Source organism: Molossus molossus, unplaced genomic scaffold, assembly GCF_014108415.1.
Source record: "Molossus molossus isolate mMolMol1 unplaced genomic scaffold, mMolMol1.p scaffold_m16_p_20, whole genome shotgun sequence".
Taxonomy (NCBI): domain Eukaryota; kingdom Metazoa; phylum Chordata; class Mammalia; order Chiroptera; family Molossidae; genus Molossus; species Molossus molossus.
In genome coordinates, this window is record NW_023425356.1 from 37,407,231 (window position 1) to 37,420,743 (window position 13,513).

General features: G+C 46.4%; 1 protein-coding gene across 1 annotated transcript in view; it reads right to left on the minus strand.

Moving 5' to 3' along the window:
* Window positions 1–12,781, minus strand: part of PACC1 (proton activated chloride channel 1) — a 36,806-nt gene extending 24,025 nt beyond the window's left edge. The window contains exons 1-2 of the mRNA XM_036273692.1: window positions 12,660–12,781; window positions 8,360–8,456 (exon numbers count right to left, since the gene is read on the minus strand). Coding sequence (XP_036129585.1) covers window positions 8,360–8,456; window positions 12,660–12,695 — 133 coding nt within the window. The 5' untranslated portion in view covers window positions 12,696–12,781. The remainder of the gene's footprint in view (window positions 1–8,359; window positions 8,457–12,659) is intronic.
* Window positions 12,782–13,513: the final 732 nt, after the last annotated feature.

The following is a 13,513-nucleotide window of genomic DNA, read 5'->3' on the forward strand; positions in this document are numbered from 1 at the left end:
TAAATGAAAGAAGATATTCACCAATGATATACCCGATAGAGGGTTAATATCCAAACTATATAGGGAACTCACACAACTTATCACCAAAAAAACCAACAATCCAATTAAAAAACAGGTAGAGAACCTGAACGCTTTTCTCCAAAAAAGACATACAGATGGCCAACAAACATATGAAAAGATATTCAACATCACTAATCATCAGAGAAATACAAATTAAAGCCACACTGAGATATCACTTCACACCTGTCAGAATGCTATCATCAATAAATCAACAAACAGTAAGTGTAAGCAAAAATGTGGAGAAAAGGAAACCCTCCTGCACTGTTGGTGAGATTGCAAATTGCTGCAGCCAACATGGAAGTTCCTAAAAAAATTTAAAAATAGAACAGCCATATGACCCAGCAATTCCACTTCTGGGTATTTATCTGAAGAAATCCAAAACACTAATTTAAAAAGATATATGCATCCCCATGTTCACTGTAGAATTATTTACAATAGCCAAGATATGGAAGCAACCTCAGAGACCTTTGATAGACAGCTGAATAAAGAAGTGGTACACACATACAATGGAATATTATTTGGTCATAAAAAAGAACGAAATCTTACCATTTGTGACAACATGGATGAACCTAAAGGGTATTATGCTAAGTGAAATCTAAAAAACAAAATAAATGAAGAAACAAAATAGAAACAGACTCATAGATATAAAGAATAAATTGAGGGTTGCCAAATATGAGGGGGCCTGGGTGAATAAGGAAAGGGGATTAAGAAGTACAAATTGACAGTTATGAAACAGTCATAGGGACGTAAAGTACAGCAAAGGGAATATAGTCAATAATACTGTAATAACTATCTATGATGTTAGGAGGATACTACACTTATGGGGGATCACTTTGTAAATTATTTAAATGTTTAATCACTATGTTGTACACCTGAAACTAGTATAATATTAAATGTCAACTGTAATTGAAAAATTAAAAGAAAAAAGAAACCAATGATTGGGGGAAAACCTACTTATTCATAAAGATATATGTACCCCTATGTTCACTGCAGCATTATTTACAATAGACAAGACATGGAAACAGCCCTGGTATCCTTTGACAGATAATTAAATAAAGAATATACGACACATATATACAATGGAATACTACTCAGTCATAAAAAAAAAAAATTGCCATTTGCAACAACATGAATGGACCTTGGCCCTGGCCAGGTAGCTCAGTTGGTTAGTGTGTCACCCCAATATGCCAAGGTCGCAGGTTTGATCCCCAGTCAGGGCACATACAAGAATCAAATGATAAATGGAACACGAATGTTCCTTCCTCTTCCTTTCCCCCCACTCCTCCTTTCTCTCTAAAATCAGTAACATTAAAAAAAACATGGATGGCCCTGGCCAGTCTGAGCGTCAGCCCGAAGACTGAAGGGTCTTGGGTTCAATTCTTGGACAAGGGCATGTTCCTGGGTTGCAGGTTCAATCCCTGGCCCTGGTCAGCGTCATGCAGTAGGCAACCAACTTATGTGTCTTTCTCACATTGACGCTTCTCCCCAACCCTCCCTCCCTCCCTCTCTATCTGAAAATCAATGGAAAAATATCCTTGGGTGAGGATTAACAAATAAACAACAAAAAAAGAATGGATCTTGAGAGTATTATGCTAAGTAAAATAAGTCAGAAGGAAAAGGACACGAACTGTATGATTTCACTCATTATGTGAGATATAAACATACAAAGAAAAAAGCAAACTCATAGACACAGACAACAGAATGGTGGTTACCAGAGGAGAAGGAAGTTGGAGGGAGGACAAAGAAAGGGGGTGAAATACATGGTAACAGAAGGAGACCAGACTTCAGGAAGTGAACACACAATACCGTACACAGATATCATATTATGAAGTTGTACACCTGAAATTTATATACTGCTATTAACCAATGTTACCCCAATAAATTTAATTTGAAAATATAAACTTTAAATACAAAGATATTAGAGTATCTGTCATATTATTTAATGTTATTTTACTGAAAAGCAGGATCAGCACGGAACTATCAAAGTGTCCTAGATTGTTGGAGATAAGAAAATAGTTCATTCTACACACACGCACATCAGGCACCAACACTATATGCAAGACTTTGCTAGGTGCTTCAAGGAGATACCGAGAGACAAGGATTGATGGTCTGTGCTACAACTGCTACTGAATTCAGAAGGTGTGAGGATCTGAAATGTGAGGTTTCCTTTGCTCAGAAGAAAGGAGTGTGTGGAGAAAGGCAGAGAGCAAGCAGCAAAGACTTTGTGGAGGAGGTCACATAGCATTGTGCCTAAAGCACCAGGAGGACCTTGAGAAAGAAGTAATTCAGTGTTCATTATTCACTAAGGTTCTGAACCAAAAGACCAGATCGCTAGCCCAGTGAATGGTTAAAAGCACGAGATTTACAGTCAGAGCTATTTGGGATCCAGCTCTGCTACCAACTATTCTGTGACCCAGGACAAGTTACTTAATACTCCTAAACCTTACTTTCTTCATGTGAAAAGGAAATAACCATTTCAATGTTATAGGATGCCTAAGAGAAGAGTATGAGAGAATGTTGCACAATGCATACAGCACAGAGTGCCTGCTCAATGAATTACTGTTACTGAAGAAACAGTAATTCAGAAAGTACCTTCTATATCACACATTAAAAAGCCCTCAATGACAAAGCTAGCACAAATGAAGGCCATGGCACTACAATCTCTTAATAATGAATTGAAATATATATATATGTATGTGTGTGTATGTATATATATATATATATATATATATTTCAATGGAGGTGGGACAGAATACAGTCTTTCATATATCAGGCATGTAATGTTTCCATGTCTGTTAAATGAATGAAGAACCCAAATAACAGATTAACTAAGTCTAGAAATGCTAACTAGCTACCCTTAATTCGTCAAAGAATACCAGTGCACTATAGCATGTAAAACTATAAACAAATTGGTGTGCCTTGCTATTTTTGGAAAAATAATTTAGAAAGTTTTTACTTGATACAGGAGTGTCAAGCCCCAGACGTGTCTGTGAGGCTCCTTCAGGCCGTCAAGAACAGGTTACTATGGGCAATGTTGTTTCCTCTATAGCTATAAAGAAAAGTAAAGAACCAGGAAACCCCAAGAAAGCCCCTTGGGTAGCTGAGAGCTACGCCAAGGTACACAGCAGCTCTAGTTCTCCAACAGGAATTAAAGCAAGTCTCTTTTCAACTGCTTTGGTCTCTGATTCTATTTTTGCTGCTTCTTATTGTTATCAGGGACTGTGTCAATTTCTGCTCCCTCACGGCTTTGCTATCTGCCTTCTCTCCATGTGTCTCTCATGGCCCTGCTCCATTTTTACTAAGTCCCTCTCCGAGAGTGTTGCATTCAGATCTCCTCCTAGAGTGCCTGTACAGACTGCCCCGTCAGACTCGTCGCAAGACATGTCCTCCTTCCTGCCCAGTCCATAGATGGCTTCACTGATCTCAGGTGATCGGTTACATGTAGCTGGGCTACAGGGCCATAGGACCCAAAGTACAGTGGTCTGAGCATGAGGACCTACATAGCCATTTCCCTCAGAAGGCACTCCCAGCTCCCATGGTCCATGTGGGACCAAGGATTCACTTCAAAACACGGTACATTCACTGTCACGAGCTGCTCATAACTGTAGTGGCAACAGGTACCAAGTTGCTATATTTTAATGGAGTTTGAGAAGATCACAAAACAAAACTGAAAGAACTGTGAGGTGACTGATTTGGTACATAACATGTGAATAGAATTTTTAAGAGTTGGCAGGAAACTAAAAGGCCATCTGGTCCAACCCCATTCCTTGTGCAGCGACCCAGGTCCCACAGCCCGTAATTGGCACAATCAGACTGAGAGTCCAGGAGTCCTGACTCCTAGTCAATGCTTTCTGTACACGACAGAGTGAGCGTTAGTTCTTAAGATTCCAGTTACTGCCCTGACAGTTTGGCTCAGCAGTTAGAGCATCGGCCTGTGGAATGAAGTGTCACGGGTTCGATTCCTGGTCTGCACATTTGATCCTCAGCCCTGGTGGGGTTGTGCAGGAGGCAACCATCAATGTGTCTCTTTCACATTGATGTTTCTCTCTCTCTCCCCCACTCCCACCCTAACACTCTGTCTAAAAAACATCAATGGAAAAATATCCTCGGGTGAGGATTAACCAAAAAAAAAGATGGATTCCAGTTACTAATGACGATAGAAGACCTGACTGAAATATACGTAACTTCGTAACAAGAACTCTAGGACATTTTAAAGGCAAAATGCATATTACATCCAGCTGACCACGCAATAAAGATGAGCAATGATGGGCATTTTGGGCAAGGTCCACTCTACCGTAGCCAGAGAAACATGATTTGAAATGCTCTACCTTCTCGATGCCTTTAGGAAAAGAAATGGATCTCTCCCTACGTCTTCTTGAAAATTCTAAGACTCTAAGGCACAAAAAGGTCATATGACAATTGCATCATTTGGATTTGCTTGTTTGGCAAAGAGATTTGGACAAATCTTGTGGGAACACTGGCCAAGAGTCTCCTCCTTTGTTTCACTTACAGAAGCCAAGTTTAGCTTCTTTACAGGCCTTTTCTTGATCCACAAGTTCACATGTAATACAAATAAAAACTGTAAAATTCTTTTTCATCCATATGTGCTATAAGTGTCACTCCAATTCTGAAACTAGACACTATTGCATTTTACCATTTTAAGAAAAATGTGCTGGATATTTGACAAAATGTTCTTTGCACTCTGCTGTCAGAAAAGCAAACACTGGCTTTTTTGTGGCAAGCTAGACGAACGTATTTTAAAAGTATTATGTCCTTCTCGACAGTGAGATGGTGGTAGAGTGGGTGGAAGTTACACGCACCTCCTCCCAGGACAGTATCAGAGTCGTGACTAAAGTACTGAAAATTCAATCTCAATAACTACCTGAAGACTAGCTGAACCACATGTCTTATAACTAAGGATATAAAGAGGAACCTGCATCAGATTGGCAGGAAGGGCAGAGTCACAAAAGGGGCTAGGCCCGCACCCACGTGCTGTGGTTGAGAGTCCAGAGAAATACCTTGGCGGAGGAGGTCCCTGCAGAGGAGCCAGAGGCCTGAGCCCCATGCCAGGATCCCTAGCCAGAGCACTAACACCAGGAAAAAAGGCCACCCGACATCTGGCTGTGAAAATCAGCAGGATTCCCCGCCTGCCCTGGTGAGAAGAGTACTGCTCTCTTAAAGGGCCAGTACACAGACTCTCCATCATGACACTCACCCAGGGCTCTTGCAAAGGAGACAGCCGCTAGGAGTGAACCAGAGTCATACAGGGGAAGACTGAGTGGTGCGGCTGCAGGTATGGGTTTGAGTGACAGCAGCAAGTGTCCCTGTGTTAGGTCTCTCTCCCATGCCACCCAGGGAAGCCACCTTTCCCGAGTGGAGCATTCCCCTCCATACATCAGCCTGGGGAGTGGCAGACAGCCCCCTCCTGCCAATCCCAGTGGCCCTACCACACCAGGATTGTACCCAGTGGAGAGGCCTAGTGGGAACTCAGCCTGGGCCACAGTACAGGCCTTACCGAGCTCTTGAGGAAGTTCAGGCAGGCTTGAGGAGTGCCAGAATCGCAAGTGGAGAGGCTGAGCTTGGTGGCTGTGGGGATGGCCATCTTCACCCGAGTGCCGCCCCCACCACTTCCCTGTGGTATCAGCCTGGGGACTGACACTAACCCTCCTCCCTGCTGACTACTGGAAGTCCTGCCCTGCCAGGATTGCACCTGGTGGTGAGTCTGTCTCTGCCTCCAGCCTGGACCTGCAGTGTAGACTACGGAGCTCTCAAGGAAGCGCGGGCAAACTGGAGGAGGGCCAGAGTTACACAGGGAGGCGGAGCTGTTGGGCAGAGCCATTTTTCCTCACATGCCTGATCAGTGTCACTGTCCTCGAGTGGAGCCTTCCCTCTTCATGGCCAAGTCTTGGTTTGTTTTAGCCTGGTGAACTCTGCAGGCCCCACCCCACCTCAAAGGTCCACGAATCCAAGGTGGGTGGCAACTGGCCTTGGTGTTATCAACCTGGTGAACACTGCTTCCCCTACGCAGTGACTCGCTGCGAACCCATCTCACACAGCGTGCACACTGCCAGAGGTTCTTCCAAACAGGCAGCCAGCGGCAAAGCAGATCTCAGGGTGATCTGGACCTCCTGCTGACCTGTCCCTGGACTCAGTGCTGGTGGAACTTGGGCTTGGTACACAGCTTGGACCCAGCAGAGGCAGTCATAAACTAGATCACTTGGTAGATCCAGACAGGTAGCCCAGGGCCAGCTACAGGCAGCATCGACACTGACCTGTACCAGAGTCCTTCCCAGGAGGCCCCAGAACCAACACAGTAGTGGAAGGCCTTGGACCACATCAAAACACAACCCAATTAGCTCCACAAGCAGCACACCCAAAGGGAGATCTCTGCAGGCACCAGACCCCAGTGGGGAGAATTCTGCTTCGTGAGGTCAGCCCTCCCACAGCAGTTCATACACTGATTGCAGTCAACCCTAGACACGAACGATCCAACAGCAATAAAGACTCAACTACAACAGGAGGGATCACATAACCCACACAAGGGACATTCCTGAAGCACCTAAAGCAGGTGATCAGAGAGACTGTGCCATTAAAGCCCCAAAAGACATTTACTACATTAGGCCACCCTACCAAGACTGAAAGGCACAGCAAATCTCCCTAATACAGAGAGGCAGCCAAAATGGGGAGAAAAAGAAAGATGCCCCAAATGAAATGTTTTAAACCACTAAATTTGTGATAATTTGTTACAGAAACATAAAAACCAACATTCAAGGCTTTTAAACTGTTCTCTCCAGGTAGTGCCTAGAGTCAGGAGTGGGGGGCTTTAGTAAAAAGATGCTTTAACTATTTTTTAAAAACCACCGGTGCAGCAGAAAGAGTTTGAGGTCAGACAGAGCGTGATCCAGTCTGTTTACCAGCCACATGATCTTCCCACACTATTTAACCTCAGGGCAATGGCCATGACAGTACCTGGGCCAGAGGACGCAGTCAGTAAACATCAGCTGCGCTTCCAGCCTCCTTTCTTCTCCAAAGTCTTCTCTAAGGATTAGGAACAAGCACAGAATTTCCTACCCCATTCTCCTCCCCTACAAATACAGAAATGAAGAGGAGCAGAATCCCACCTCCCCCAGTCCACCTCCATTCACTCACTCATTTATTCAATAAGTCTTTACTGCATAGTCAGGGCTAAGTTAGTGAGCAAAACAGACTGGTCTCTATCCTCATGAAGCTTACATTCCAATAAAATAGACAACATTAATTAATCAGTCAGGCAAACAAATATACCATCCCATCAGCAACAGCTACAAGGGAGAGGTGCACAGGCGATACAAGTGACAGTGTTGGAGGGTGAGAAGTGATCTAGCTGGGAAGTTACAGAAGGCTTTGTAGAAAAACATGAGTGAGCTGAAGACTGATTAGGCATTAACTAGATGATCGAGGGAAGAGAACTCCAGGCAGATATTCCCTCCTACGGTGGGAAAGAGCACAAGATCGAAGAAGGCCAGCACAGCTGAGAGGCAGAGAAAATGATGAAAAAGGGAAGAAAGGAAAAAAAAAAAAATGACTCCCAGGTTCAGTTGGGTGAGTAATGGTGCTATTCCCAGAAAACAATGGGGAGATCACGAGGCCAATTTTGGATGTGTGGAGCTTAGGGGACCTTTAGAACAGCGAGGCAGAGCTATCGCCTGGGCATTTGGATATACAAGACATGTAAGTCTGGAGTTTATAGGTCACCTCTGAGCTACAGATGTAAACATGGCAGGTACATGTGAGTAAACAGTGACTGAAGCAGGGAAGGAGGAAGTGGTCAACAGTGTCAAAGTTACTGCATGGCTCCATAAGATGCCCCCTGACTGACAGGAGCCTGCTCACCTAGATGAGACCATACTGGAGAGGTCTGATATCTGAGAGGTAGTGCCTATTAGATATTCTTCCAGAAGGCTCTGGAAAGTGATCCAGATATTAAAGGCTCAACTGCTACCCTCTTCTTAGGGAAAAACTAACAGAAGAGCAGACATCCAAAGCCCTTGCTATTGTATCCAAAGACCTGGCCTCGGAACTGGCTCGAACGGGGATACGGAAAGAGCAGATACCAGCCTGGGCACTCTGTCCCAAGCCTGGTTAAATATGTATAGTTTTAAAACTAGGGCACTACCTGAGATCTGACACCAAGGCGCAAGGCAGGGGGACACCTTCCTTCCCACGGCACCCAGCTGGCGAGGTGCCTGGCCTGCGGCTCCCAGCTGCAGCAGCAGCAGAGTTTTCCCACCCTTCCACCCCCAGCACTGAACCCACTTACCTGGTAAGATTCCTGAACCCTGGACTTTGACTCTCTCCTTTTCCTGCTCGTCTGCCCGCTCTGAGTTCTCAACTACCTGATCCAACTCCTCACTCAGCTAAAGGAAGAAACAAAGAGGGCAAACAGGTCAGCTACATCAGCCTTGCTTTTCCAGACGAGAATAAGAAAGCAGAAGCTGCTTCTCACTTAATCGTCACCAAAAAAAACCCAAAAAATCACATGGTGTAGGGTATTATACCAATTCTACACAGAGGGACACAAGCTCAGAAAACTCAAGTCACTTCCTATATTTTTGTTTCCTAGAAGTTGCTGTAACAAACACCACAAACTGGGTGGCTTAAAACAAAAGGTATTCCCTCAGAGATCTGGCAGGGTTGTTCCTTCCGAGGACTGTGAGGGAGACTCTTTTCCATGCCTCTCCCCTAGCCTCTGATAATGGCCAGCAATCCTTGGTGTTCCTGGGCTTGTAGATCCCCTGAGCTCCAATCTCTGCCTCCATCTTCGCATGCAGTCTGTTTCTTCCATGGTCATCTTTTTATAAGGATACCATGCACACTGGATGTGGGCCCACCTTACTCCAATATGACCTCATCTTAGCTAATCACATCTACAATGACCCTATTTCCTAATAAGGTCACATTCTAAGGTACCGGAGGTTAAGACTTCAACATTTATATATGTATGTATGTATGTATGTGTGTGTATACTTATATATATATGTATATATACATGTATTTTTTAATTAATTTTTGTTACAGATGTTTCTCCTTTTTCCCCCACTGATATCCCTGCCCCCTCCCTCCCCACCCTGTCCCCAGCTTTGTTGTCCATGTCCATTGTTCATGCATAGATGCATATAAGTTCTATGGTTTATCTCTCCCCCCACCCCTCTCTCTCTATATATATTTTTTGGTGAGGGGTACAATTCAACACAACATTTTCCATGGCCATAGATGCAAAAGTCAAATCCAAGCTGGCCTAGTTCCAAAGCCCATGATCTTAACCACTTCCCAAAGGAGAAGGAAATGAGGCTTAGAGTCTGCTGAGCAAGAGGGAACAGTGAGGTTGGTGTCAGAGCTCTCCAGGACTCTGGCTGAAGTTCAGAACAAAGTGGGGAGGCCCAGCCAATGCATTTCAGGGACAGATACCAATTAGCAACCAGTAGGCAGACAACCTCAATCTCACTCCATGAGTGTTCTCGCCTGTTAAATGGGAAAATGATGCCACTGAGGAGGGGAGATGGGCAGAAAGGATACAACAATAACCAGTAAGTCTCCATAGCATTGAGGAGGAGGGCAGGAGAGGTCAAGACCAGAGATAGAGGAGCTATCACTGCACAGAGATGAAAGGAGGAGGAGAGGACTATCTCAAATATTTTCTTAGACCACATTGTAAATGCCTAAGGTCTCAAGACATTTTCATTAAAAATCATCTCTGCCCTGGCTAGTTGGGCTCAGCAGTTAGAGCACTGGCCCATGGACCAAAGAGTCACAGGTTCGATTCCGGTCAAGTGCACGTACCTCAGTTGTGGTTTGATCCCCAGCCCTAGTTGGGGTCGTTCAGGAGGCAACCAATTGATGTGTCTCTCTCACATAGATGCTTCTCTCTCTCTCTCTCCCCCTCTCCCTCCCTCTTACTCTATCTGAAAATCAATGGAAAAATATCCTCAGGTGATGATTACAAAAAATTAAAAAAAAAAAAAAAAATCGGCTCCAAGAGGCGAGTTAAATAAAACACTATGCATCTATTATTCTTGCAGGCCTCCACTCCTGCAGCTGTGATGAGCTCACCTCCTGCCCTGATCCAGCCAAATTCCCAGCACGCCCCATCCCCTAAAGCCAAAATCTCCACTCAGCAAAGAAACCAAACTCTAAGCTTGGTCCACTCTCGGAATGATCCAGGCTAGAAAGATGCAGGCCACTCTTTGGGCGGCCGCCTTCTTCTAAAGGTGAGAGACAGGGACTGCAGAACAGGCCACTAAAGAAAGGGGAGGGGGTCCTTCCAGTGCCTTGTACCATGGGAGTACCCCTAAGTACCAACTGACTCTACCTTTGGCCTTGTCCTGCAAGCAGGATAACCGCCTAAATTTTAATAAACATTTAGGAGCCCTGCTAGTTGAAGAGATACTGCAGGCTACATGTGGACGGTCAGGGACATGATCCTGTAAACCAGGGACACTAAAGTTCCTTAGAAGCAGGAGCTGCACATGCCCTGATAACAAGAGCTATTACTTCATTCATCTGCCAGGCACTGAGCTAAGCGCTTTCCACATACCAACTCACCTAACAGTCAAAACCCCTAGGAGATAGGGCCTTATTACCTTTATTTTGCAGATGAAGAAACTGAGGCTCAGAGAAGTTCAATGACTTGACAAAAGTCACACAAACAGCAAAAGGCAGAGACTGGATAGAAATGTGGGCTTTTTTACTTCTAAGTCCTAGTATTTGCCCATTATGGTCTCCTCCCTATAAACCTGAAAACTTTCAGAGTCAGAGAAAGACATAACTCATTCCCCAAGATTCCCCCACTGTCCAGGACATGAAATCTAGGGGCTGCAGAATTCAGAGCACTGGTTAAAACCCCATCGAGCTCCTTTTGGATAAGAGAGAGAGATGGGCTAAAGACTATGGTAGAAATATAAAAAGTTTTCCCCAAAGTCAAATTCCAGCCCAGGTCCTACACTAAAAAATGGCCAGCCAGTCTCAGGCAAATCTCATCTGACTCCAATTCAACTTCCCCTTCTACTGTGGGGCTAAGCCACTGGTTCTGTATACTCCGCAATGTCACTGACAAAAGGAGAAATGTATAAAATATTGATAAGTATTGACCAAGAGAGCAGCACGTTTACCTGAGAAGGGCAGGCAAAATACTAGACTAGTCTGGAAAGTCAGTCTCCATGGAGCATGTGGGATTTGAGAGTCTCCCCTTGAATAATGGGGGGATTAAAAAATGTTTTTTTCTTTATGGATTTTTAGAGAGAGAGAAACATCAATGAGAGAGAACAGCCACTGGCTGCCTCCTGCATGCCCCCCACTGGGGATCGGGCCCACAACCTGGGCATGTGCCCTGACCGGGAATCCAACCTAGGACCTCTTAGTGCACGGGCTGGCTAATGGGGGATTTTAACCAATGGAGCTTGAGAAGGGGTTACAGGAGAAGAAATGGTATGAGCACAGGCACTGAAGCCTGAAAACAGAAGCATATTTTTAAACAGTGAGCTTCCAAGTATGGCCAGAACCTAGGCGGGTGAGGAGATGGTGAAGGTAATGGGGGATACAGCTACTGAGCTGTGCAGAGCTGTAAAAGCTTGCTGAGAAGTTTGGACTGTTCTGAATAGACCAAGGGCAACCTCAGGTGTATTGGGGGTGGGGGTGGGGTGCTCTAGGATCAAGGCAGGGCCTCAAAGCGAATCTGCACAGCATCGGGAGAAACCAAAGGGAGAGGTGGTAACACCCTATCACACTCAGGTGGTTAGAGCAGAGGCAGGGACACAAGCCAGAGGGCTGGGAATGTGGTACAGCCTGAACTTGGCAAGTGAGGTGGGCACGGCGGGGGGGCACAGGGGAAAAAGACCAGAAATGACAAAGTTTGGGACATGAGAGGAGGAGAAAAAAGAGAGCAGCTCACCGGTTGAAGCAGGAGTCAGAAGGAAGAGCTGGTTTGAGGGAAAAGCTGGCACCACAGCCTGTAGCTCAGGACAGACGAGAAAGAGACAAAGAACTGGAAAGTGATAGTTAAAGTCGTGGGAGGAGGTGAGACCGGAGAGAAAGACGGAGTGGAGCGAGAAGCAGCTGTGGCAGTGAAAGCATATTTTCAAAGTCAGGTGGCCACCAAAACAAGATGTATTTATCCCCATCATTAACAGCTGCAGGGGCCACGAGGCCTTGGGCTGGGAGGAGGGCTGATGCCCACCGCGCATCCGCTCCAGCTGGGAGCGGGGCGCAGGCGTCTCCACTTGTTGCAAACAACACCAGGACCACCGAGGCCACGCGGGGTCCCGCCCGGCCCGCCGCGCTGCTGCCCCGGGTCGACGAGGCTTTAATCATTCACCTGCTCGTCACGAATCGCAGCTCCGGGGCCACAGCTCCGGCCAAGCGACGGCAGCATCCGGAGGAGGTTGGGCGCCCCGCTTCCTTCCTGCTGCCTCAGGACCCCTACCCCGACGCACTCACCCGCTCCTCCGGAACGCGTCCCGACGCCCCCCGCACCGCTCCCGCCCAGACTCCGGGGACCCCGCTCCTCCGCCTCACAGAAAACTTTGTTTCCCGCCCCCCACACGCACACCCCCCCAGCCTTGTACCTCCTGGTAGGATGTGGAGAGCTCCTGCCGGATCATGGCACTGTCGGGAGCTAAGGCACACCAGAGCCCGCTAGAACGGGGTGCTGCAGTGGAGCGAGCACCGCTGCCGCAGCGCCCGGACCTGCCGGCTCCGCCAAATGCTACGGGCAGGGAGGGGCGGTCCCAAGACCAGGCGGGGCGGCACTCGGCGCATGCGCCTTGCTCCCGTCGCGGCTGAAACCGCGAAAGGGTTGCTGGGAAATGTAGTTCTACGCGGAGGGCGCCCCCTCAGCGACTCAGGGGCGGCGAAGCCTGCGGTTACCCGGAACTAGACATAACCCTGGCGTTAGAAGCACGTGCTCTCTTTATCTCTTACTTCCTCTCTTTGTTGAAGGGAGACGGACAGGGGATTTTAGTGGAAAGTGGAACAAGGGGGCAAGGTCAGAGGGGTTAGGAGAGCCTCATAAATAATTGCAAAAGGAAGCTTGGCCCAGTGGTTTATAACCATAATAAATATCTGGGGAGCACTTTGTATGTTAAAAGCACTTTCACGCACATAATGCCCTTGATCCTGCAAAGACCCCTGTAAGGTGGGCAGTTTTCTCCCCATTTGATAGATGAGGAAACTGAGGTACTTTGTTTCACAAAGGATGTTGAAGAGGGCAGTGATCAAGTGAAGATTACTTAGTCCAGGAACGGACTATAGAATCTACGTTCTGTCCATTATTCCTGGGCAGACGCTTGGATTCACGACCTCTAGGTTCTTGTCCTGGCTCTGCCTCTCTCCTGCAGGTCTTACGATGATCTGAGCACTCTCTTCGCCTTGGAATGCAACTGCGAACCCTGACCTTCATGGGGCTTCTGAGAACCAAAAT